The sequence below is a fragment of the Heptranchias perlo genome, chromosome 22, assembly GCF_035084215.1.
Source record: "Heptranchias perlo isolate sHepPer1 chromosome 22, sHepPer1.hap1, whole genome shotgun sequence".
In the NCBI taxonomy this organism is placed as follows: domain Eukaryota; kingdom Metazoa; phylum Chordata; class Chondrichthyes; order Hexanchiformes; family Hexanchidae; genus Heptranchias; species Heptranchias perlo.
Window position 1 is genome coordinate 37187963 of NC_090346.1, and position 22427 is coordinate 37210389.

The window sequence follows — 22427 nt, forward strand, 5'->3', positions numbered from 1 at the left end:
CTGGGAGCGGAGCTTTGCCTGTGTGTAAAGGTGCCTGTGCAAAGCTATCTTATGGTGACAAGAATGTAACAGGGGCCTTACTGCCTGCAAATCACATTTTGCAGCAACCAGTGTCAGACTAGTGCCACCATAGTGTAACCAAGCATAACAATTTGAGAGATCTAGTCAATGGACACAAAGGAAAGCATAACTTATTAAAAGACACCATGGATTCAGCATAGTGAGACCGTGTTTAAAATGTTTGCATTATATAAAGTTATTGGCCCAGATTTTTGCTGAAAAAATAATGGCGTCTGAATGATGCACGCCCTTATTAATGTGCAAATCGACCAGCAACTTGCAGCGAGGAGGAGACACCTCCTGTATTCCGAACCTCGACAAGTTGCTGACTGATGTGCACCGCTCCACCATTAGCTTCCCGAAAACAGTAACTCACCCTGAACCACCCTGTGATTTTCATGAAGTTGCTGCATTTGCACATTAATTGCCCATTAAACTTGCCACAGAAAGTTAAGTCTAGTAATTAGCAGTGTAAGTACCCTTTTAATGACATGATAATTGCCCAGAAAGTAAACAATTCTAAGTGTGGCATCTTATTCCTTCAGGTTGGAAATTGTTGTTGGAGATGTTTTAAATGTCAAATTTTAAAGTTTTGCATTTTTTTCCTTTTCCTTTTCCTTTCTGTCTTTTTTCTCTCTCTTAATTGAATTTTTCTTTCCCTCTCTTTATTTCTCTTTCTGTACCTGATTTGACATTGAATTCACCCACTCTAATTCACCCTCCTTCTCAATCCTTCCTCTGTTTCTTTCTCAATCCTGTAATCTCTTCGGTTAAGGAGATACATTATTTGTCTGATTGTTCACCAAATTCCCATGATGGCCCAGATTTTGCTGGAGCGGGGCATCTCACGGCGTGCCCTATTTGTTAGACTTGAATGTGTGTACATTTACATTTTAAAATTTTTTGCCCAACAAAGCTGCTGAAAGTGCAAGCTGATAGCAGCGCAGTCAGGGCATCTGGGACCTTGGTGAACAACGGGACAAACAGAGTATCTCCTTTACTAATGAGTTTTAAGGATTGAGAAGTAAACAGAGGAAGGGCTGAGAACAAGGGTGAAATAGAGTGGGTGAATTCAATGTCAAATTAGGTACGGAAAGAGAAATAAAGTGAGGGAAAGAAAGATTGGATTAAGAAAGAGAGAGAAAAGTGACAGAAAGAAAAAAAATTAAAATTTGAAGTTTTTAAAATCTCCTAAAACAATTCACTACCTGAAGGCATGAGACTCCACACTTATAATTATTTACTTTCTGGGCAAGACCTTGATTGACAATCATTAACAATTATCTTGTCATTAAAAGGGTATTTACATTGTTAATCACTGGACTTAACTTTCTGTGGCAAGTTTTTTACATTTGTTCATGGGATGTGGGCGTCGCTGGCGAGGCCAGCATTATATGCCCATCCCTAATTGCCCTTGAGAAGGTGGTGGTGAGCCGCCTTCTTGAACCGCTGCAGTCCGTGTGGTGAAGTGCTGTTAGGTACGGAGTTCCAGGATTTTGACCCAGCAACGATGAAGGAACAGCGATATATTTCCAAGTCGGGATGGTGTGTGACTTGGAGGGAAACATGCAGGTGGTGTTGTTCCCATGTGCCTGCTGCCCTTGCCCTTCTAGGTTGTAGAGGTCGTGGGTTTGGGAGGTGCTGTCAAAGAAGCCTTGGTGAGTTGCTGCAGTGCATCCTGTGGATGGTGCACATTGCAGCCACTGTGCGCCAGTGGTGGAGAGGGTGAATGTTTAGGGTGGTGGATGGGGTGCCAATCAAGCGGGCTGCCTTGTCCTGGATGGTGTTGAGCTTCTTGAGTGTTGTTGGAGCTGCACTCATCCAGGCAAGTGGAGAGTATTCCATCACACTCCTGGCTTTGGGGAGTCAGGAGGTAAGTCACTCGCCTCTGACCTGCTCTTATTTATGTGGCTGGTCCAGTTAAGTTTCTGGTCAATGGTGACCCCCAGGATGTTGATGGTGGAGGATTCAGCAATAGTAATGCAGTTGAATGTCAAGGGGAGGTGGTTAGATTCTCTCTTGTTGGAGATTGTCATTGCCTGGCACTTGTCTGGTGCGAATGTTACTTGCGACTTATCAGCCCAAGCCTGGATGTTGTCCAGGTCTTGCTGCATGCGGGCTCTGACTGCTTCATTATCTGAGGGGTTGCGAATGGAACTGAACACTGTGCGACCTTCAGCGAACTTCCCCATTTCTGACCTTATGATGGAGGGAAGGTCATTGATGAAGCAGCTGAAGATGGTTGGGCCCAGGACACTGCCCTGAGGAACTCCTGCAGCAACGTCCTGGGGTTGAGATGATTGGCCTCCAACAACCACTACCATCTTCCTTTGTGCGAGGTATGACTCCAGCCACTGGAGAGTTTTCCCCCTGATTCCCATTGACTTCAATTTTACTAGGGCTCCTTGGTGCCACACTCCGTCAAATGCTGCCTTGATGTCAAGTACAGTTACTCTCACCTCACCTCTGGAATTCAGCTCTTTTGTCCATGTTTGGACCAAGGCTGTAATGAGGTCTGGAGCCAAGTGGTCCTGACAGAACCCAAACTGAGCATCGGTGAGCAGGTTATTGGTGAGTAAGTGCTGCTTGATAGCACTGTCGAAGACACCTTCCATCACTTTGCTGATAATTGAGAGTAGACTGATGGGGTGATAATTGGTCAGATTAGATTTGTCCTGCTTTTTGTGAATAGGACATACCTGGGCAATTTTCCACATTGTCAGGTAGATGCCAGTGTTGTAGCTGTACTAGAACAGTCTGGCTAGAGGCGCGGCTAGTTCTGGAGCACAAGTCTTCAGCACAACAACAATTAATGTGCAAATGCTGCAACTTCATGAAAATCACGGGGTGGTTCTGCGTGAGATGGCGTTTTCTCGAAGCTAACGGTGGAGCGGCGCACATCAGCCAGCAACTTGCGGCGATTCGCAATTCACTGGCTTTCTCTTCCTTGGTACAAGTTGCTTGCCGATTTGCGCATTAATAACAAAGTGCTTCATTCAGATGCTGTTTTTTTCCCGGCAAAATCTGGCCCCATATGAATATCTTGTTATATTATGTACTTAACAGTAAACAATGTATGCACTTGTGGGGAAGTAACCAGTTTATAATTCACAGCTCTTATTTGCCAGTCACTGTTGGAGCACCCAATGCATAGGCCACTGAAACCTAACAAAATATTTAACGCATCGTCAAATCTTAATACAACGTGTAAATTTTAATGAGTATTGTACTGGGAACCACCATCATCCTCCAGTGCAAAAAAAAATGCTTCCAGTTATTTCTCATCCATGTTCCGGGGCTGTTGCCTGGTAACTCCGTGCAGCTCATTGAGTGCGCTGCAATATGATACCAGAGGGCCTATACTTTCCGTGTAAATAATTTTTTAAAAAAGGAAAACCTCAGTAAATTATATAAATTCTTAACTGGGGGAATCCTAACGCACAGTGCTTTAAGTTTATGAAATTTGGGAAACAGCTCGTAATCTTCCTGGGGGGTCAGAGGTCGTAGCGCGCAGTGGTTGCTGGGATGATGGCGACGGGGACTGGAAGTGAGTAGTGGGGATATAGAAAGGTTTTATTTTGGAGGTTGGATGATTGGGGTGGGGAGAGGGGAATGGGAATTAATATGTGAAAAAGAGTGTGAGGGTTGGTTGAGGGTCTAAGGGAAGGGCGAGCCGAAGAAGAGCTGGGACCGTGCAAAAGGGAGAAGATCAGCGCGGATCAGTAATGAACCCTCGACTGGCGCAGTCTCTTTCTATTGATCACAATGCCCGTGTGGTTCGCCCTTCGCTTATAGATGTTCACCGCAAGATTGTTTTGAATCTGCACCGATAGATAAGATAATGGTCGCGTAGCAATTCAGATACTGGTTAAACAGCAAGAGCCAAGCTGAAATAAATTTTAATTTTTAAAACATTCATTCTTGTGATGTGGGCGTTGCTGCAAGGCCGCGTTTATTGCCCATCCATTGTTACCCTGAGAAGGTTTTCGTGCGCCGCCTTCGTGAACCGTTGCAAATTTTTTTTCTGTAGTGGTTTGATACAACTGAGTGGCTTGCTAGTCACATATAGGCCATGATGTGGAGATGCCGGTGATGGACTGGGGTTGACAATTGTAAACAATTTTACAACACCAAGTTATAGTCCAGCAATTTTATTTTAAATTCAATAAAATTGCTGGACTATAACTTGGTGTTGTAAAATTGTTTACATATAGGCCAAACAGAGTAAGGATGGCAGCTTTCCTTCCTTGAACCAGTTGGGTTTTTGTGACAATCCAATGGTCACTTTTACTGATAACAGCTTTTTATTTCTAGAATTTTAAAACTGAATTCAGCTTCTTAAGCTGCTATGGTGGGATTTGAACTCGCGATCTCTGAATTATTAGTCCCTGCCTCTGGAATTCAAGCCCAGTAACAACACTTACACTACCGTAGTGCATCCGAATTATATGCTGTCAACCTTTAAAGTTGTTGCAGTCCTTCAAGTCCTACTCTCAATCTAGCCGCGCCTCTAGCCAAACTGTTCCAGTATGGCTACAACACTGGCATCTACCCGACAATGTGGAAAATTGCCCAGGTATGTCCTGTCCACAAAAAGCAGGACAAATCTAATCCGGCCAATTACTGCCCCATCAGTCTACTCTCAATTATTAGCAAAGTGATAGCACTGTCAATGACACCTTCTATCAAGCGGCACTTACTCACCAATAACCTGCTCACCGATGCTCAGTTTGGGTTCCGTCAGGACCACTCGGCTCCAGACCTCATTACAGCCTTGGTCCAAACATGGACAAAAGAGCTGAATTCCAGAGGTGAGGTGAAAGTGACTGCCCTTGGCATCAAGGCAGCATTTGACAGAGTGTGGCACCAAGGAGCCCTGGTAAAATTGAAGTCAATGGGAATTGGGGGAAATTCCAGTGGCTGGAGCCATACCTAGCACAAAGGAAGATGGTAGTGGTTGTTGGAGGCCAATCATCTCAGCCCCAGGACATTGCTGCAGGAGTTCCTTAGGGCAGTGTCCTAGCCCCAACCATCTTCAGCTGCTTCATCAATGACCTTCCCTCCATCATAAGGTCAGAAATGGGGATGTTCGCTGATGATTGCACAGTGTTCAGTTCCATTCACAACCCCTCAGATAATGAAGCAGTCAGAGCCCGCTTGCAGCAAGACCTGGACAACATCCAGGCTTGGGCTCATAAGTGGCAAGTAACATTTGCGCCAGACAAGTGCCAGGCAATGGCCATCTCCAACAAGAGAGAGTCTAACCACATCCCGTTGACATTCAACGGAATTATCATCGCTGAAACCCCACCATCAACATCCTGGGGGTCACCACTGACCAGAAACTTAACTGGACCAGCCATATAAAAACTGTGGCTACAAGAGCAGGTCAGAGGCTGGGTATTCTGTGGCGAGTGACTCACTTCCTAACTCCCCAAAGCCTTTCCACCATCTACAAGGCACAAGTCAGGAGTGTGATGGAATACTCTCCACTTGCCTGGATGAATGCAGCTCCAACAACACTTAAGAAGCTCGACACCATCCAGGACAAAGCAGCCCGCTTGATTGGCACCCCATCCACCACCCTAAACATTCACTCCCTTCACCACCGGCGCACAGTGGCTGCAGTGTATACCATCCACACGATGCACTGCAGCAACTCGCCAAGGCTTCTTCGACAGCACCTCCCAAACCCGCGACCTCTACCACCTAGAAGGACAAGAGCAGCAGGTACATGGGAACAACACCACCTGCACGTTCCCCTCCAAGTCACACGCCATCCTGACTTGGAAATATATCGCCATTCCTTTATCGTCGCGGGTCAAAATCCTGGAACTCCCTTCCTAACAGCACTGTGGGAGAACCGTCACCACACGGACTGCAGCGGTTCAAGAAGGCAGCTCACCACCACCTACTCAAGGGCAATTAGGGATGGGCAATGAATGCCGGCCTCGCCAGCGACGCCCACATCTCATGAACGAATTTTAAAAAAATCACATGTATGCAATAGCTGGTCCCAGGCCAGCTATATTATAGACAGATACAGAGTAAAGCTCCCTCTTGCTGTGATGAAACAGACAAAGAAGGCTTATGATAAATGTCAAGTTCATAATGCAGTCGAGAACCAAGCTAAATCCAGAAAGTGCAAAAGAGAACTGAAAAAGGAAATAAGGAGGGGTAAAGACAGTATATGAGAATAGATTAGTGGGTATCCTAAAAGGGAACACGAAAGTCGGTTATGAACATATAAAAAGTAAAAGGATAGTCAAAAGGGTGGGGCTGATTAGGGACCCAAAAGGCGATCATCTTGTGGAGGCAAAGGGCATAGCTGAGGTACTGAGTGAGTATTTTGCATCTGTCTTCACAAAAGAAGAGGTTGCTGCCAATGTCACTGTCAAGGAGGAAGTAGTCGAGAAATGGGTAGCATTAAAAATAGATAAAGAGGTTGACAGCACTCAAAGTAGACATGTCATCTGGTCCGGTGGCCCCCTTTCCACTCCCCTCAAATCGCAGGCCCACCCCCAATGCTGATAAATCATTGACCCTGGTAATAATACTTGGCATAACACCTGTGTTCTTATAAAACCTCTGAGTAATGGGGCATCATATATTATAAAGTAATTGAGACCCAACAGATTTAAGTGAGGAGCACTATTTTTATATACTTTGATTCATGAGCAATTTTATTGGAGATACTTATTTTTAATTACCATTGAATTTTTTTTTAATGCCAATTCTTGCAGATTAGCAGCAACAGTTTTTTCCATCATTACGGAATGATACAGCACAGAAGGAGGCCATTTGGCCTGTTGTGCCTATGCCGGCTCTTTGACAGCGCTATCCAATTAGTCCTACTCCCCTGCTCTTTCCCCATCGCTCTGCTATTTTCTCCCCTTCAAGTATTTATCCAATTCCCTTTTGAAAGATATTATTGAATCTGCTTTCACCATCCTTTCAGGCAGTGCATTCCAGTTTATCATAACTCACTGCCTAAAATTTTTTTTCCTCATGTTGCCTCTAGTTCTTTTGCCAATTAGATTAAATCTGTGTCCTCTGGTTACTGACCCTTCTACCACTGGAAACAGTTTCTCCTTATTCACTCTATCAAAACCCTTCATGAATTTGAACACCACTGTCAAATCTCCCCTTAACCTTCTCTGCTCTAAAGGAGAACAACCCCAATTTCTCTAGTCTCTCCACATAACAAGTCTTTCATCCATTTCATTTCATTGTGGTAAATCTTCTCTGCATCCTCTCTAAGGCCTTAACATTCTTTCTAAAGAGTGGTGCCTGGAATTGGCCACAATACTCCCAACAGGGGCCTAACCAGTGTTTTATAAAGGTTTAGCATAACTTCCTTGCTTTTGTACTCTCATCCTCTATTTATAAAGCCAAGGATCCCATATGCCTTTTTAACAACCTTCTCAACTTGTTCCGTATAAAGACTTATATACGTACACCCTCAGGTCTCTGTTCCTGCATCGATTTTAAAATTGTACCATTTAGTTTATATTGCCTTTTATTCATCCATGAGATGTGGGCGTCGCGGGCAAAGCAAGCATTTATTGCCTATCCCTAATTGCCTTTGAGAAGATGGTGATGAGCCGCCTTCTTGAACTGCTGCAGTCCGTGTGGCCTCTCCTCATTCTTCCTACCAAAATGAATCACTTCACAGTTCTCTGCGTTAAATTTCATCTGCCACGTCTCTGCCCAGTCTGTCTGTCCTCCTGAAGTCTGTTACTATCCTCGCCACTGTTTACTATATTTCTGAGTTTCGTATTAGCTGCAAACTTTGAAATTATGTCCTGTATATCCAGGTCATTGATAAATATCAAACAGAGCAGTGGTCCCAACACCAACCCCTGGGGGACAATACTGCACACTTCCCTCCAGTCTGAAAAACAACCATGCACCACTATCTGCTTTCTGTCCGTTAGCCAATTTCGTATCCACGCTGCCACTGGCCCTTTAATCCCGTGGGCTTCAATTTTGCTAACAAGTCTATTATGTGGTACTTTATCAAACGCCTTTTGAAAGTCCATATACACAGCATCAACCGTACTACCCTCATCAACCCTCTCCGTTACTTCATCAAAGAACTCAATCAAGTTAGTCAAACACGTTTTGCCTCTAACGAATCCCTGCTGGCTTTCATTTATTGACCCATATTTTACCAAGTGCCAATTAATTTTGTCCTGGATTATTGTCTCTAAAAGTTTCCCCACCATCAACGTTAGGCTAACTGGCCTGTAGTTGCTGAGTTTATCCCCCTCCTCTTTTGAACAGAGGTGTAACATTTGCAATCCTCCAGTCCTCTGGCAGCACTCGCATATCTAAGGAGGATTGTAAGATTGTGGCCAGAGCCTCCCTCCATTTCCATCCTTCCCTCGACAACCTCGGATGTATCCCATCCGGACCGGGTGACTTTTCTACTATGTAAGTACATATAAAATTATTTTTGCTGCTCTTTGGCCTTGTCAGTCACCTCTAATAATTTGTTTAACATAATAGACTTGTCTGCAGAATTGAAGTCCATGGGATTAAAGGGAGAGGGAACTAGGGAGAGGAAGGGAAGCGCACATAATACAGAGCGAGGTAGGGAACATGTGCCAAACAGAGAATCATGCATAGAGATAACAATGAGAGAAAGCAAGAGTCATGTAAACAGGTAGAGAAAGATGATGATAAACTCTGAAAGGGAAAGGCAGAAAGAGAAAGAATTAGAGAGTGGAAGATAAGCAGTGACAACATTTTGTTTCTACTCAAGTCTGTGAGTAACATCAAAGGAAATCAATTAGCAAAGTTTTATAAGTGATATTTGGGGCAAAAGTTTGAGTGATCTTATTGCTATTGTGGCAAATGTGGACGTTGAAATTGTTCATAACTTCTGCAGTTTCTCTTCATTGTTAAATATAAATCTGGTCTTGCAACATTTTTAAACTTTCTTCTCAGGCCACCTGCAGTACTGTTGTATATGCTGAATGTGCTAGTTGTAATGGTGGCTATATTTCCCACCCAATGGCCCAGATTTTGCTGTGAAAATAATGGTGAGGCTAATAGCGCTCACTGTTATTTAGGCGCAAATCGAACAGCAACTTCCGGCGAGCGGAGATGCGCAGTTAAACGCAAAAATTCGGAAGGTGCTGACCGAGTTGCGCTGCTCCTCCGTAAGCTGCGCGAAAATGGCATCTTACCGTCTGGCTTCCCATTCAAATGTATTGAATGGCGTGAAGTTCCTGTACTGACATCATACATAGACATCATACATACAGTCTAAACTCGCCACCAAAAGTTAGGGCGTGTCCATTCCAGTCGAAGCACCCTTCTAACGTGTGATAAGTCTTAAATACTGCCAAACAACCTCTCTGGCACTGAAAGTTAACTTTTTTTAATTCTTGGAGATTTTTTTTAAAATTTAAATAATTTTTAAAAACTTTTTCTTTCTGTCTCTTATCTCTCTCAATCCAATCTTTCTTTCCCTCTCTTTATTTCACTTTCTGTTCCTGATTTGACATTGAATTCACTATTCTAACTTACACTTCCTGGTTCAGACTCTGCGCTGTTCATTAACAATTCTTCAATCTGATTGGTTAAGGAGACACACAGTTGTTTGCTCCATAGAGGATGCCGCGCTGTTTGGATCTCCCGCTGACAACAACTTGCTGTGCAAAACCCCATGGAAAGTCTATGGGCAAGTGCAAGTCTAACGAAAAGCGCTATCAGGTCCATTATGTTTTCTTATTGTGTTGATTTGTACTTGCATCTGTACTGGATAATTTAAGCCTAAGCTATAATGTCAAAATATCGAAACTGTTGAGGTACCAGAATGTGATTAGTAATTGCTATGAATTTGGAAGCAGTACTACCTCAGTTTTATCCTGTCTTATCTCTCCTGACGGCTGATAATTTTGGACTCTCTTTCTCTTTTTCTTTCAAAGAGCACAAATTGCTGAGTACTGGCCCTACTGAACCATGGTCTATCCGCGAGAAGCTATGTTTGGCATCTTCAGTGATGCGGAGTGGAGACCAAAACTGGTAAGTGACAATACTGAGTGCAACTGTGGACAACTTTTAATGGTGTAGGTTTTGCTTAACTGCTTCACATTTCAATCTGATGAAAAATTTTATATATATATATAAACACAACTAAGATTTTGTCCTGAAGATTCATTAAGAAATTCAGAAGGCAGGTGAACACGAGATGTTACAGTCAGCATTGTAGGTATATGAGGTATATTGAATCTTTGAAACTTGAAAGAGCCAGCTTCAGTGTATCAAAGCTCTGTTAATCGGCCATTTGAGTTTATATGAAAAGAATGTTGCGGCATTTTAATCGCAATATATTTTCATTATACATTGAGATTATATTGTAGAGAAGAAAAATGAGATGAAACAAACAGGCCTGTAGTAAAATTGGGTTTAGAAAGTAGAGTTCAAATAGGGGGAGGGCACAAAAAAATTTGTTTTAAGGGTCATCACAGTCATCGTCTGCATTACCCAATAATTTTAATTATATAAAGGGAGACAATTGTACTGACACTTTTTCGTGCCATGTTTATTAGAAGCAGACTGAGAATAGACATTTTGTGTACAAATGAGGAGTGGAGGCAGGTGCTTCCTCAGTGAATAAGATCAAAAAATCAGAGAATGTACTTGACCATTAGAATAGAAACCTTAAAGCAGGCTGCTGTGCATCCTTTCAGCAAACAATTGTGAAGATTGGTTGGGGAGTTGGCAAACTGTCCTTTCTACTTGGTTACCTGGTTTTGAATCTGTCCCAGACTGATGAGATGAAAGACACCTCTGTGCCAGTTGTAAGGCTCTTGCAGGAATGAGCTTAGGCAGTTTCAGACCAGCTTGTAATGGACATGGCCCACTAAATTGGTAAACTCACTTTGAGAAGTCAAGAAAATTGTGTGGCGTACTACACAATGATACAATAGGGGATGCTGTACTGAAGTTGCATGTATAGCACACTATTGGAACAACAGTAAAGAACCTTTACTTTTTATTTAATCTGTACTATACTTGATCAAGAATTTCTTGGTTCTGATGTCGGTTGCCTGATCAAATCAATAACATTCCTACTTTGAGCACCAACATTTTTTGAAAAGCAATTGCAAGGTTTATGGATGGGTAATTTGAAAGTGTTGTTAGTTCTGCTGCAGGTTATTGATGTGGAGCCTACAATGATTTGTCTGTCTGCTCTCGCAGGGTATCGGTTAGCAGGGCAATCAAACCTTTTGCAGAACCTGGACGCCCACCAGACTGGTTTTCACAAAAGGCAAGAGTTCATTTTCTGCCAGCTTAATGAAGGAAGAAATCTTTTAATAAACGTAACATTTGGAAAAGTTTATTTAGTTTTTTACTTTTGTGTCTCTGTGTTGTGACTGTGATTTCTATGTTGATTGGTTAAATTTCTGCGGGTTTGTGCTTTTCTGCCTTTTGATTGTGATTGATTTTCTCACCAAAGTAGAAAATATCCAATCAGATTGCAAAAAATGACAATTCACTCTACAGTTTTTAAAAAAAAATAATTTTATCTCCACTGATTTCATCCCTCTCCCCGGCCATCTTCTCAAACTGAAACGGACTTTGCCGTCTTGGAATCCTATTCGACCCCAAGTTGAGTTTATGATCCCGTGCACTCTCCATCACAGACCGACTACTTCCACCTCCGTAACATTGCCTACCTCCACCCCTGCCTCAGCCTATCTGTCACTGAGACACTCATCCATGTACTGTGTCTAGATTTCCATAGTGTACATTATATTTATTTCAGATCTTGTACTTGTTTATATGCTGATGATGATTTTGATCTTTTTTTATATAGCATTGTGCATCACAATATTCAGAACTGTTGGAGACAACAGAGACTCCCAAGTAAGTATTTAATCCAGATCTGTATGTGTATCTGTAAACGAAGACTTGCTGAAAAATAATGATTCCTAATTGCAATGACCCCATCAATCTCTTTGCAGACGGAAGCGTGGTGAGAAAGGAGAAGTTGTGGAAACTGTGGAGGATGTAATTGTTCGCAAGCTCACTGCTGAGCGAATTGATGAGCTAAAGAAACTTATTAAAGAGACTCAGGAGAAATACAGGTCTGGACTTCACAAGTTACTTATTCATAATTCGTTCAATTCTGGATATAAACAAATCCGCCTCTATTCAAAAGGGGAAAAAGCATTTGCGATTTTGGTGCTTTTACCACAGTTCGTCATGTGGTCCTTCAGCACTCTAATCGTAGATATTGAGCCTTGTTCTAGAAGCTACCTCAGTTATTTTTCATATGTCATTAATACTTCATTTTTTTTGTCAGTACAGAAAGAGTCAATCTCCATCTAGATGGCCACTGTTTGCCTGGTAACCACACAGGAGTGGGGCTTGGGGAAGGGTCTATTTTGAGTTCTTTTCTTTTTTGAAACATTACCCTTTGACTATATATTCCTTTCCCTGTAAAAACAGCATTTTTCTTTTTAAATGCTTTGTTTCCCTTTTATTCCCCATTTCAACAGTTCTTTCTTGACCTTTGATTCTTGTTTAATTTTTTTTCTTTTTTTTGCATCTTCCTTCTTATTCCTGGAATTTCTTGGGTTTGCTTCACGTTTTCTTGTTACTATTGACTATTTATCTAAATAGACAAAACATTTAGTCAACAAATAGTTATTCACCTGGAATAAAGAAAAACACCTCAAGAATAAGTAAGAGGCTTACCATTTTAAATATTTGAAAAACCCATTGTAAAATATTTTAAAACCCTTGTTTTTAAACTCGTACACACTATTTATTGCATTTTAACTTGTGCAGATAATTGGAAGATATTTATGTGGGTATATGTTGTTTTGGTATTTTAAGATAAGAGTCCCATGGTGTCAATGTGTTAGTTGGACATATCGTTCATCGGGTTACCTTCAGCTGCTGCTGATGCAGAGACTCAAGATCTGTACACCTTGCTGTGGATTATGTTTCACACCTAAAATGAGTTTTACATGCCTCTAAATCACAATGCTGATGTATTACCTACCAACAGGAGCTATTCTATTAGAAATAATATGTTGTTTTGTTTGTAGGCCTTTAGTATACTCTTTCTCTACAGATAAATAAACAAAAAGTTATATTTATATAGCTGCTATCACACTATTCAGAAATGTTTCAAAGCACTTTACATATAAGAATTGCTCTGAAATGCAGTGACTATTATTTTGTAGGCAGCCATTTTGCACACAGAAAGATCTCGCAAACAGCAAAGAGATGAATGACGAGTTAATATGTTTTGGTGACGTTGACTGAGGGAACAATTTTGGCCAGGACATGGGGAGGGCACTTTTCTTTGAATAGTACCATCGATCTGTAACATCCACCTGAACCACTGGAACAGGCAGATGAAACCTGCAGTCCTCATCTGAAGTATGGCATCTATAGCATGCAAAATTCCCTCAGTACTGTATTAGAGCACCGGTCTAATTTATATGCTGAAGTTCAGAAGTGGAACTTGAACATGCAGCCTTCTGACTCAGAAGCGAGATAGAATCCAGGGTATCCACAAATCTGGGTAATTAAAGACTGTCATCAACTAACTGCTCAGTTTTGTTTGGATAGTTGGGTGGAAGAAGATTTTTCATTCAACTGATTGTGAACCATGAAAAAAAGTTAAAAGCAGGAGAAGTGATTGGTAAGGAAAGAACTAAGAAGGTGAAAGAAAATAAATTTTGATGAAATTTTTTCTTTTAATTCCACATATTGGAAGAGATTGTAGGATCTGTTTAAGTCATAAATGGCAAGAAATTACACGACCACAAATGTGGAAAATGTTTCTGTGAGGAACATGCGAAATACAAGTATTTTCTCAATTATATTAATATTTTGAGATGCTCATTAAGTACCCAGATTAGCTGACCCTCTATTGGCTGTTGGTATTAAATGTGTTGAGTGGCATGCTAGTGCATACGAAAATGACAGGCAGGAAAAGAGCTACTGGTCCATCCAGCCTGTCCCACACGATTGTAGCAAAGTTTATGTTTTCTGGTTGTTTGGATTCCTGCAGCTGTGCATTGTGAGCAATGATGAGAGTTAATAACTAATAGTCCTGCATCGTTAAGTGGTTGAAAGTGTCAGTACTAAACACTAATCAGCTTCAAACTTGCAACAGACTTTTAATTCATGTTTAAATTTGGATTCCTTAGAAAGGTGAAGAGAGAAGCAGAGCTGATCCAGGCTGGTCATGTAGATGGTAAACTTCAGGAAACTTGGAATGATATCACTGTGTAAGTATGGAAAATATTTTTTTAAAATGAAACAATGAGCAAGTATTAATTTTATGATCTAGCAGTCAAAGTCAGAATATTTGCATTTCCTGCATGGAGATCCCCCATGTGAATTATAGTTATTTTATAAAACTGGGATCTTAGCTTTTTGCCCTTTTTTATAGAAAGAAGAAACAAGAGGAAGAGGAGGCTGACATGAAGAGACGTGCAACAGAAAGTGCTTATCAAGGTATGAACCACTTATGAATTCAAATTTTCATGATAGATTTATTGCTCAGGTATCAATTATCTATCACAGGTGTGTCATATAGAAATATTAAAAATCATGTGTATCTGCACCATTTGACTTCTTGTCTGCACCATTTGACTTTTGTCTAATTTTTGTCACACTTTTTATGTAAAGTTTTTCTATCATAAATTCCTGTATCCATATTTGTAATGGAAAACACCTATGTAAACGCATCATTTTGTGCAATCTGATCACTGAATTTCCAAAATTCTCTCAATGCTTTGAATTTTTTTTCATCTGTGTTTTTCCCCTCAGTAATTGAAACTTCTAATGTCCAAAATAAGGGTGTAACCAAAATTAAAAATGGCAAATGATATATTTCACAATAGCATGATTAAATTTATCCATAGAATGTTTATCAGTCGAAAATTTTATGTTTTTTAATGCCTTAATTACGTTTTTACTTGAAATTCACTAAGATGATACCAGGCATGCGAGGCTTTAGTTTTGAGGAGAGGCTAGAGAAACTGGGTCTCTTCACATTGGAACAAAGACGGTTAAGAGGAGCATTCAAGCCCCACTCCAGGATTTGGACACATAATCTAGGCTGACATGTCAGTGCAGCACTGAAGGAGTGCTGCATTTTGTCAGAGGTGCTGACTTCCAGGTGAAACATTAAACTGAGGTCCTATATGCCCATTCAGCTGGATGTAAAAAAAAAATCTCATAGTTCTATTTGAAGAAAAGCTGGGAGTTCTCCTGATGTCCTGGTTAAACATTTCATAATAGATGGTTGAGTTGCTTCCTGTGCTTCAGTAAAAGTGGAGGATCCAAAGAACGAGCGCCAACAGTATCAGAACGCAATCGGGAAGAGAGGCTTTAGTTAAAACAGGTTCCCAAACCGGGGGCGGGGTGGGGGGAGTGTGGTGGGCGGGCAGGCACGTGACGAAGTTATTGGGGGTGCAAGGAGGACGCAGTGGTTACAGGATATAAATGTATTATAGTCCTGAAACTCACGTTGCAGAATCATAAGTTGCATTACAATTTTTATTTCGATTCATTTTGAACTGAGCTTTGAGAACCAGAGGTGAGCTGAAAAACACTCCCGATACAGTAGAGTGGGCTCCTTTACTTGGCCCAAAGTCACCTGATATTGGCGTAACTGAGATTTTTGGAGTTTGATAGTGATTTTCTTTGAGATTTGTTTTGATAGTGGTAGCTTTTTTCTGATACCTGCCCCAAGTTCCATTCTTCAGGTTTGCACTCGGCCATTGAGTCGAAACAGAGTCACCCCATCAGATGCATAGATTATTGGGTAGACATCAGGAGTGGAACCCCAGCATTTCACCACATTGAGTGGAACCCCAGCATTTCACCACATTGAGTCATATTTGCACTAGTTCAGCTGAGATCAGCTAAGTTAGCACAGACCAGGGATCAAACCTAGGACATTCCTGGTCTGTATAACTCACTGGCTCATTATGTGGTACAATTAGCAACTGATGCATGCTTTTGAGTTTTAATAATCTGTACAGTTGATGCTTATCCCTTTCTGAATTGATATTTCACAGTTGTGGCAATGTTATTTATATCTGTGCTCATTCTGCATGTCGATCTACCCTTTCTCACCAATTAAATTGACGCCTTAAAATTAATGTGGGTACATCATGTGGCTGTTGTAGTTTCCACTCAATGGAGTATGGTGTAAGTACGAAGACAATCGAAAAGTAGACAAATGATAATATAGCTACTGTTTTTTAAAAAGCTTACTAATGAATTTACTTGTTTAAAGAAAATCATCAAACTGTTTTGTTTGTTGCAGCCCGTCAAGCCGCAAAAAATGCTCCTAAAAGACTGATCAGCCTGACCATCCGGTCCCCACTGGAGTCAAGTTCTCCTGGAATAGACTACTCTGTGACAGATACACCACAGGCGAGTGAGGAGAGCCACACTAGTGTATGTATGAGACTATCTTCCCTTTGCGATGCTTGTTCAGTTTGCCTCTGTGCTGTGACCCAAATGTATTTTGTTCTTCGGATGTTTAAATTCAGTTTTATGAAATTAATTCACATAAAAAGAGAGACTATAATAGTCTAAAGAGCTGTAGTTAATGAAGAAGCATACATACACAATTAAAAAATGTATTCTTAGGCGTTTAGATCAAAACCATGTGGGTTCATCAACTGCTATTATTGGTGCTTGCTTTTGTCCCTTCTTCTACTGGTTCTAATAAACACCCAAAGTAGATATTGCTGGAAGCTGAAGAGAAACATTGGAACAGTTGGGCTGACTAAATGTTACTGTTGCATCCTGAGAAAATGTGCACATTACATGTGCTCACACTTCAGGATTTACCTTCAGCTGACAGTCACAACTCTAAGCAAGATGTCAAGTCCAAACCCAGGCTTTTGGCAGATGCTGAGGCCTTGAAGTAAAAATATTAATGAATGTATTGAAATACACAAAAGACAATTTGTTGAGTAAATGTAATCATGCCATTGTGAAATGTGAAATGTTTTGATACTTTTGTTTAAATCCTTATTTTGATTTAGAAATCATTGTGAGTGAAATGTCACATAAAAATATTTTTTATAAGCATTTTCAGTGATTTGATTGGTTTGCCTTTCTTTACCTTATTGGTAGGTTCACCTGGCTACTGATTCAGAATTGGTTGTTTTCATTAGTCTTTTTTAGTTTCTAATTGGTAGTTTACCAGTCACTTTTTTTTGCTGTTGATTTGTGTTCCCTACTACTTCAGTTTTAATTTGCTGCTGTTTTACTTCGAACCAATCGACAGTGATGATGAAAGTGTGATAAACAGAAAGTTTGGACTTAGAGGTTTAAAGGCCAGTTGCTCTGTTATCCACATCAGCACTGAATATGCTGACATATTTATTAGAACACTTGGTGCACTGCTCAATTAAAATCTAATATTGTGATTGGCTGGCTTAATACTTCTGATTGATGTGCCCTTTGGTAAGTATAGAAAACCCTAAATTTCAAAATTTGAGTTCTTTTGACACTAGATATAATTATCAAAATAAATCAAATATTACATTTCAATTAACTGTTTCTCCACCTATATGAGACTGTTCAGTTCTTTACTGGCACCAACGTATTGTAAATGGGATATTACAATATTTCAGACTTTGCTAATGTTGACTGATACCTGAAAAGAAATTTCATATTCTTAGTGTCTTGTAATATTCTAATGTCACTGGCACTTGACATCTGTTCATTCCATTTATTGTGCCAGTTGTTTTTGAAAAGGCTATTTATTGAGTATTTAATAGTTTTTAGCATTGTGGGGGGAGAAAAAAGCAAATTAAGCACATCCTGAAGCACAATCCCCAGATTTTTGTGCTTATGGAAACAGTAATTTGCAGAAATCATTTGGATTTGAAGCACATAAACAATACTATAAAATGAAAATATTGGGGGTAATTTTAACCTAACCCATCTGGCAGGAAACTGACAGGATCAGCCTCCCTTTTCACACCCTCCTGATTTTACTTTCCATTTGTCAGTGGAAAGTAAAATCGGATGGGCTGTAAACCGGGTGGCTGATCCGATTCTGTCAGTTTCCTGACAGGCATTACTGCCATTGGGTTGTTTGAATATTAATGGCATTGCATGTTGGAAACATTTACCCCTAGTTTTTGACCCAAGTCCCTCACTTTTCAAGTTTGTAGATTGAGAGTTGTATGGTCTTGTCAAGAAGGTACAGAGTGAAGAGACTCAAACAGGCAGTTTTAGGAGAGGTGGGACAGGAGCTGGGAGGTAGCAACATGTTTGAGGACCTTGGAGAAGAAAGGTTAGAGATGGGGCAGTAGTTGGAAAGGACGGTTAGTTTGAGGGTAATTTTTTTTTGAGGGGAGTGATGTTACCAGTTTTAAAACGAAGCAGGATGGTGCCTTAGGAAAAGAAGCTATTGACAAAAAGCAGCTAGCAGGGGGGGCAGGCAAGGTAGTTGAGTGGTCAGGAGTGAGCTGTGGGTGGGCATTAGGGGAGATAAACAGACTGGCCTAGTCATTTCCCAAGACAGCTGAAAACTCAGTTACAGTTTTAGGTATAAACTCTTCATCCGTATCTGAAAGCCAAATATAAGATGGACCCACCACCAGAACACCTGACAGTAGAAACAAAAGCAAGCAGTGAAATAGCATTGCAAGTTAAAAAAAATTACAAAAACACGAAATCTTGGCCTCAGATGGCCCAGATATTAACCAGTGCAAAACAATATACTCACCCCTCAATGCTATGCACTTGACCTGATTACTGCAGCACTTTATGTGAATGGTTTTGACAGAGTAAACAAGGAGAAACTGTTTCCAGTGGCAGAAGGGTCAGCAACCAGGGGGCACAGGTTTAGGGTGATCGGCAAAAGAGCCAGAGGCGACATAAGGAAACATTTTTACGCAGCGAGTTGTAACGATCTGGAATGCACTGCGTGAAAGGATGATGGAAGCAGATTCAGTAGTAACTTTCAAAAGGGAATTGGATAAACACTTGAAGGTAAAAAATTTACAGGGCTATTGGGAAAGAGCAGGGGAATGGGACTTATTGGATAGCTCTTTCAAAGAGCCGGCACAGGCATAATGGGCCAAATGGCTTCCTCCTGTGCTGTACCTACCATGTGGCGGTTTCACAAGTGAAGCATGTTAAATTATCTGTTGTAGGTTTACTTCTCTTTATTCTTTGAATATTGTTCAACCTTTGAATACTAAATTCCTCAAGCTTCTTTCTGCCCTGGTACACTTACACCTTTCCATTTGTGTGTGTGTGTATAGATCCTTGTATTAACAATATGGTCTCTCTGCTGCTGCTACATTGTAAAAGACTTGAAGTGTACTATGCAGTGGAAACTGGGGGGTAATCCTCATGGCCCCTGTGTAGTGCCAGACTCCCATTGTTCTCCATTCTCACACAAACACATTTGGAAAATGACTTATTTGTATGTGGAGGTTGAAGAACAGCATTCACAGAATAAGGAAGGCCTAGGTAGGTAATCTGATACTAACGAGAAACCTCTTCCTTGTATGTTCCTCTGCACTAGATTTCCTTTTTACAATTTAATCAAATGAAATGTGCTCGTCCTGTCTGAAAGTACGTCTTGGACAGGTATGTGTATAGGCTTGTTGCTTATTTAGAAGGGTATGTAAGAGTTTGTCTTTTCCTTGTACAGCTGGTGTCAATGAACATTGGAAGTACTCCGACTCCGACTATTCCAGTGATCTCAGCCCCTGAGACTTCTGGACCTGCTGTTACCTCCACTAACCTTGAAACTCCTCTGACTCCAGTTCTGGAGGACTCGCCCCAGAAAAAGTTACTGGGGCAGAAGGCCACGCCTCCACCCTCTCCACTGCTATCTGAGCTCCTGAAAAAAGGGAGTCTCCTGCCTACGAGTCCTAGGCTTGTAAGTAATCAGCAGGGAATTTTTTAAGAAACTTAAGTGAAGGGCAAAGGCCCATAGTGCAGAATGCCACCAATATTGAAAAGAGGAGGAAAACAGGATTAGATAAATCAAGTAGTAATGGGTTTAAAAGCCTGTAGATTGAAAAGGTTTGAGGGAGGTAAGGAGTTGCACTGTTTCCAGGAGAAAATGAATTGTGTGGCAAGTATAATCTCTCACTGCTATAACCTACTTGATGTACTGTGTCCTGTGATGGAACACACATTGTTTTTTGGCCCTTTCATTACCAGAGAACAAATACTATAACGCATATTGATTATGGCTCACTCTCAAATCTAGAAACCATAACATGCTTTCACAGTCAGCCTTGCAGAAGTGTCTTTTCTACGTTGATTGTTATAATGTATGTGTTGCCTATCACATCATAACAGACAGTGTCTGTCTTTTGCCTCACTCCCTGTTTTAGGTCAGTGAAGCTGAGCTCCAGGTGAATTCCAGCCATATTGCTAGTCCTAATGTCCATGTTGAAATAGGAACAGGTGTGTCAACCCTGCATGTTCCAGAGCTACAGCCAACTTGTACCAGTGTCCCAGTATCCCCAGCACCGACAGGTAACACATACTGTTATTCATGTCCAGTTCAGTGCCATTTACAATAGAAACTTGACAGGTTTGTTATTTCTGCTTTGCAGCAACTTGTTTCATCTGATTTTGTTTACGCAAAGGAACAACATTTTGTGGTTGAGTCATTGTATTTGTAGCCGGAATTAATTTAATGTTGTCTTATTAACTGATACCCACTGCATATAGCTTTAGCCAAAGGTGAGATTTGAGCTGATTTACATTGGCAGGCAGTCCCTTTTATGTAAATTAGTATTAAAAGTGATTGTTTTCCAATAATACCCACTACTTAGCCTTACTTTAGATATCTCTGCATGTAATGGGAGAAAATGTGAAATAAGCAGACTTTTTAAGATTGCACTATGAAATGAGAACTACTGATCTAAATGGAAGGTAACTTTTTAAATTAAACTATTAGTAACATTTGATGCTTTTTCTTTTTCTCTCTCTCTTTCCCCTTCTACCTCTACCCCTCTCTTTCTCCCCCTCCCCCCCCCCCCCAATCCCCCTCCATATATAAATATTATATTAAAAAAAGGTCTTGCTGGCACGAACAAAAGTTTATTAACCAGGATTTGTTCGCTTTTCTTTTTTTGGTGTCTGTTTGTCTTTGGCATTTGTACTGGTGCTTATATATCCAAGTTCATTATGACTTATAGTTCATGTGTTCTGCTGTGTCATTACATTGATGCAGGGTACAGTAGCTTATCGATTTAGGTACTGGACTAGCACTATTCTGACTTGGATATATATACCGTCTTTCTTTCATCGTCGCTTGGAATTCCCTACCTTGCATTCTAGTATCTGAATGTTGAACAATTACTGGTTTTCAGTATGTGCTTGAATGTTATCCAATTGAAAACAGGCTTTAGGTAACATTTTTCTGATTATTTTGAAAAAGTTGTCCTCTACCCCCATTTCTCGCCTCCTGTTCTGAAGCTAGTGAATAATGTTGATGTAGGTACTCATAGCCTTCTGGTTGGACAGGCAAATGCATACCCAACTTCTAGGAATCGATAACTAGAAAGTGGGCAATAGCAGCCTGTGAACTTTATCATTTCTTTTCCTATTCCCTTAATCCTGTAATCATTGCAGTTAGCTCCATGTTCTAAGGTAGTCAAGAATTAAAATTTTCTGTTACCTGTCATGGACAGAATTATACATTTGTTCACTTTAATTCTATGTGGTTCCAAAAATAGGTCCAGTCCCTTACTTTGTGTGGGGCCATAAATGGATGCACATGATTACTCTTGTGTTTAGTACCGTAGATAGGGATATAGCTAATCACTGTCTTTGTGAATAGTACCACAGATAGGGATAGATCAAGTCACTGTCATTCCATATGGTAGCACTGGCAAGAGAATTCTACTGTCATTTTGTATAATACCAAAAGCAGAAACCAAATTGGTTCCATGTATTGTATACAGTACTGCAGGAAAGGACAGACCTAGTTGCTCTCGTGTACATAGTATAGTTAGGGATATTGAGTAGAATGGGCCTATACTCTCTGGAGTTTAGAAGAATGAAAGGTGATCTCACTGAAACATATAAAATTCTGAGAGGGCTTGACAGGGTAGATACAGAGAGGCTGTTCCCCTTGGTTGGAGAGTCTGGAACTAGGGGGCATAGCCTCAGGATAAGGGGTCGGCCATTTAGGACTGAGATGAGGAGGAATTTCTTCACTCAGAGGGTTGTGAGTCTTTGGAATTCTCTACCCCAGGGGGCTGTGGATGCTCAGTCGTTGAGTATAGTCAAGGCTGATATAGATAGATTTTTGGACTCGAGGGGAATCAAGGGATATGGGGATAGGACGGGAAAGTGAAGTTGAGGTCAAAGAT

General features: G+C 40.8%; 1 protein-coding gene across 3 annotated transcripts in view; it reads left to right on the plus strand.

Annotated features, from left to right (window-relative positions):
- The first annotated feature begins 3573 nt into the window (after positions 1 to 3573).
- Positions 3574 to 22427, plus strand: part of LOC137340660 (bromodomain-containing protein 8-like) — an 86132-nt gene continuing 67278 nt past the window's right edge. For 2 of the 3 annotated variants that reach the window (XM_068003286.1, XM_068003283.1), the window contains exons 1-10: positions 3574 to 3607; positions 9999 to 10095; positions 11275 to 11344; positions 11894 to 11943; positions 12042 to 12164; positions 14247 to 14327; positions 14492 to 14556; positions 16379 to 16512; positions 19742 to 19972; positions 20436 to 20580. In XM_068003286.1, coding sequence (XP_067859387.1) covers positions 3586 to 3607; positions 9999 to 10095; positions 11275 to 11344; positions 11894 to 11943; positions 12042 to 12164; positions 14247 to 14327; positions 14492 to 14556; positions 16379 to 16512; positions 19742 to 19972; positions 20436 to 20580 — 1018 coding nt within the window. In that variant the 5' untranslated portion in view covers positions 3574 to 3585. The remainder of the gene's footprint in view (positions 3608 to 9998; positions 10096 to 11274; positions 11345 to 11893; positions 11944 to 12041; positions 12165 to 14246; positions 14328 to 14491; positions 14557 to 16378; positions 16513 to 19741; positions 19973 to 20435; positions 20581 to 22427) is intronic. The other variant, XM_068003285.1, reaches the window with a different exon arrangement.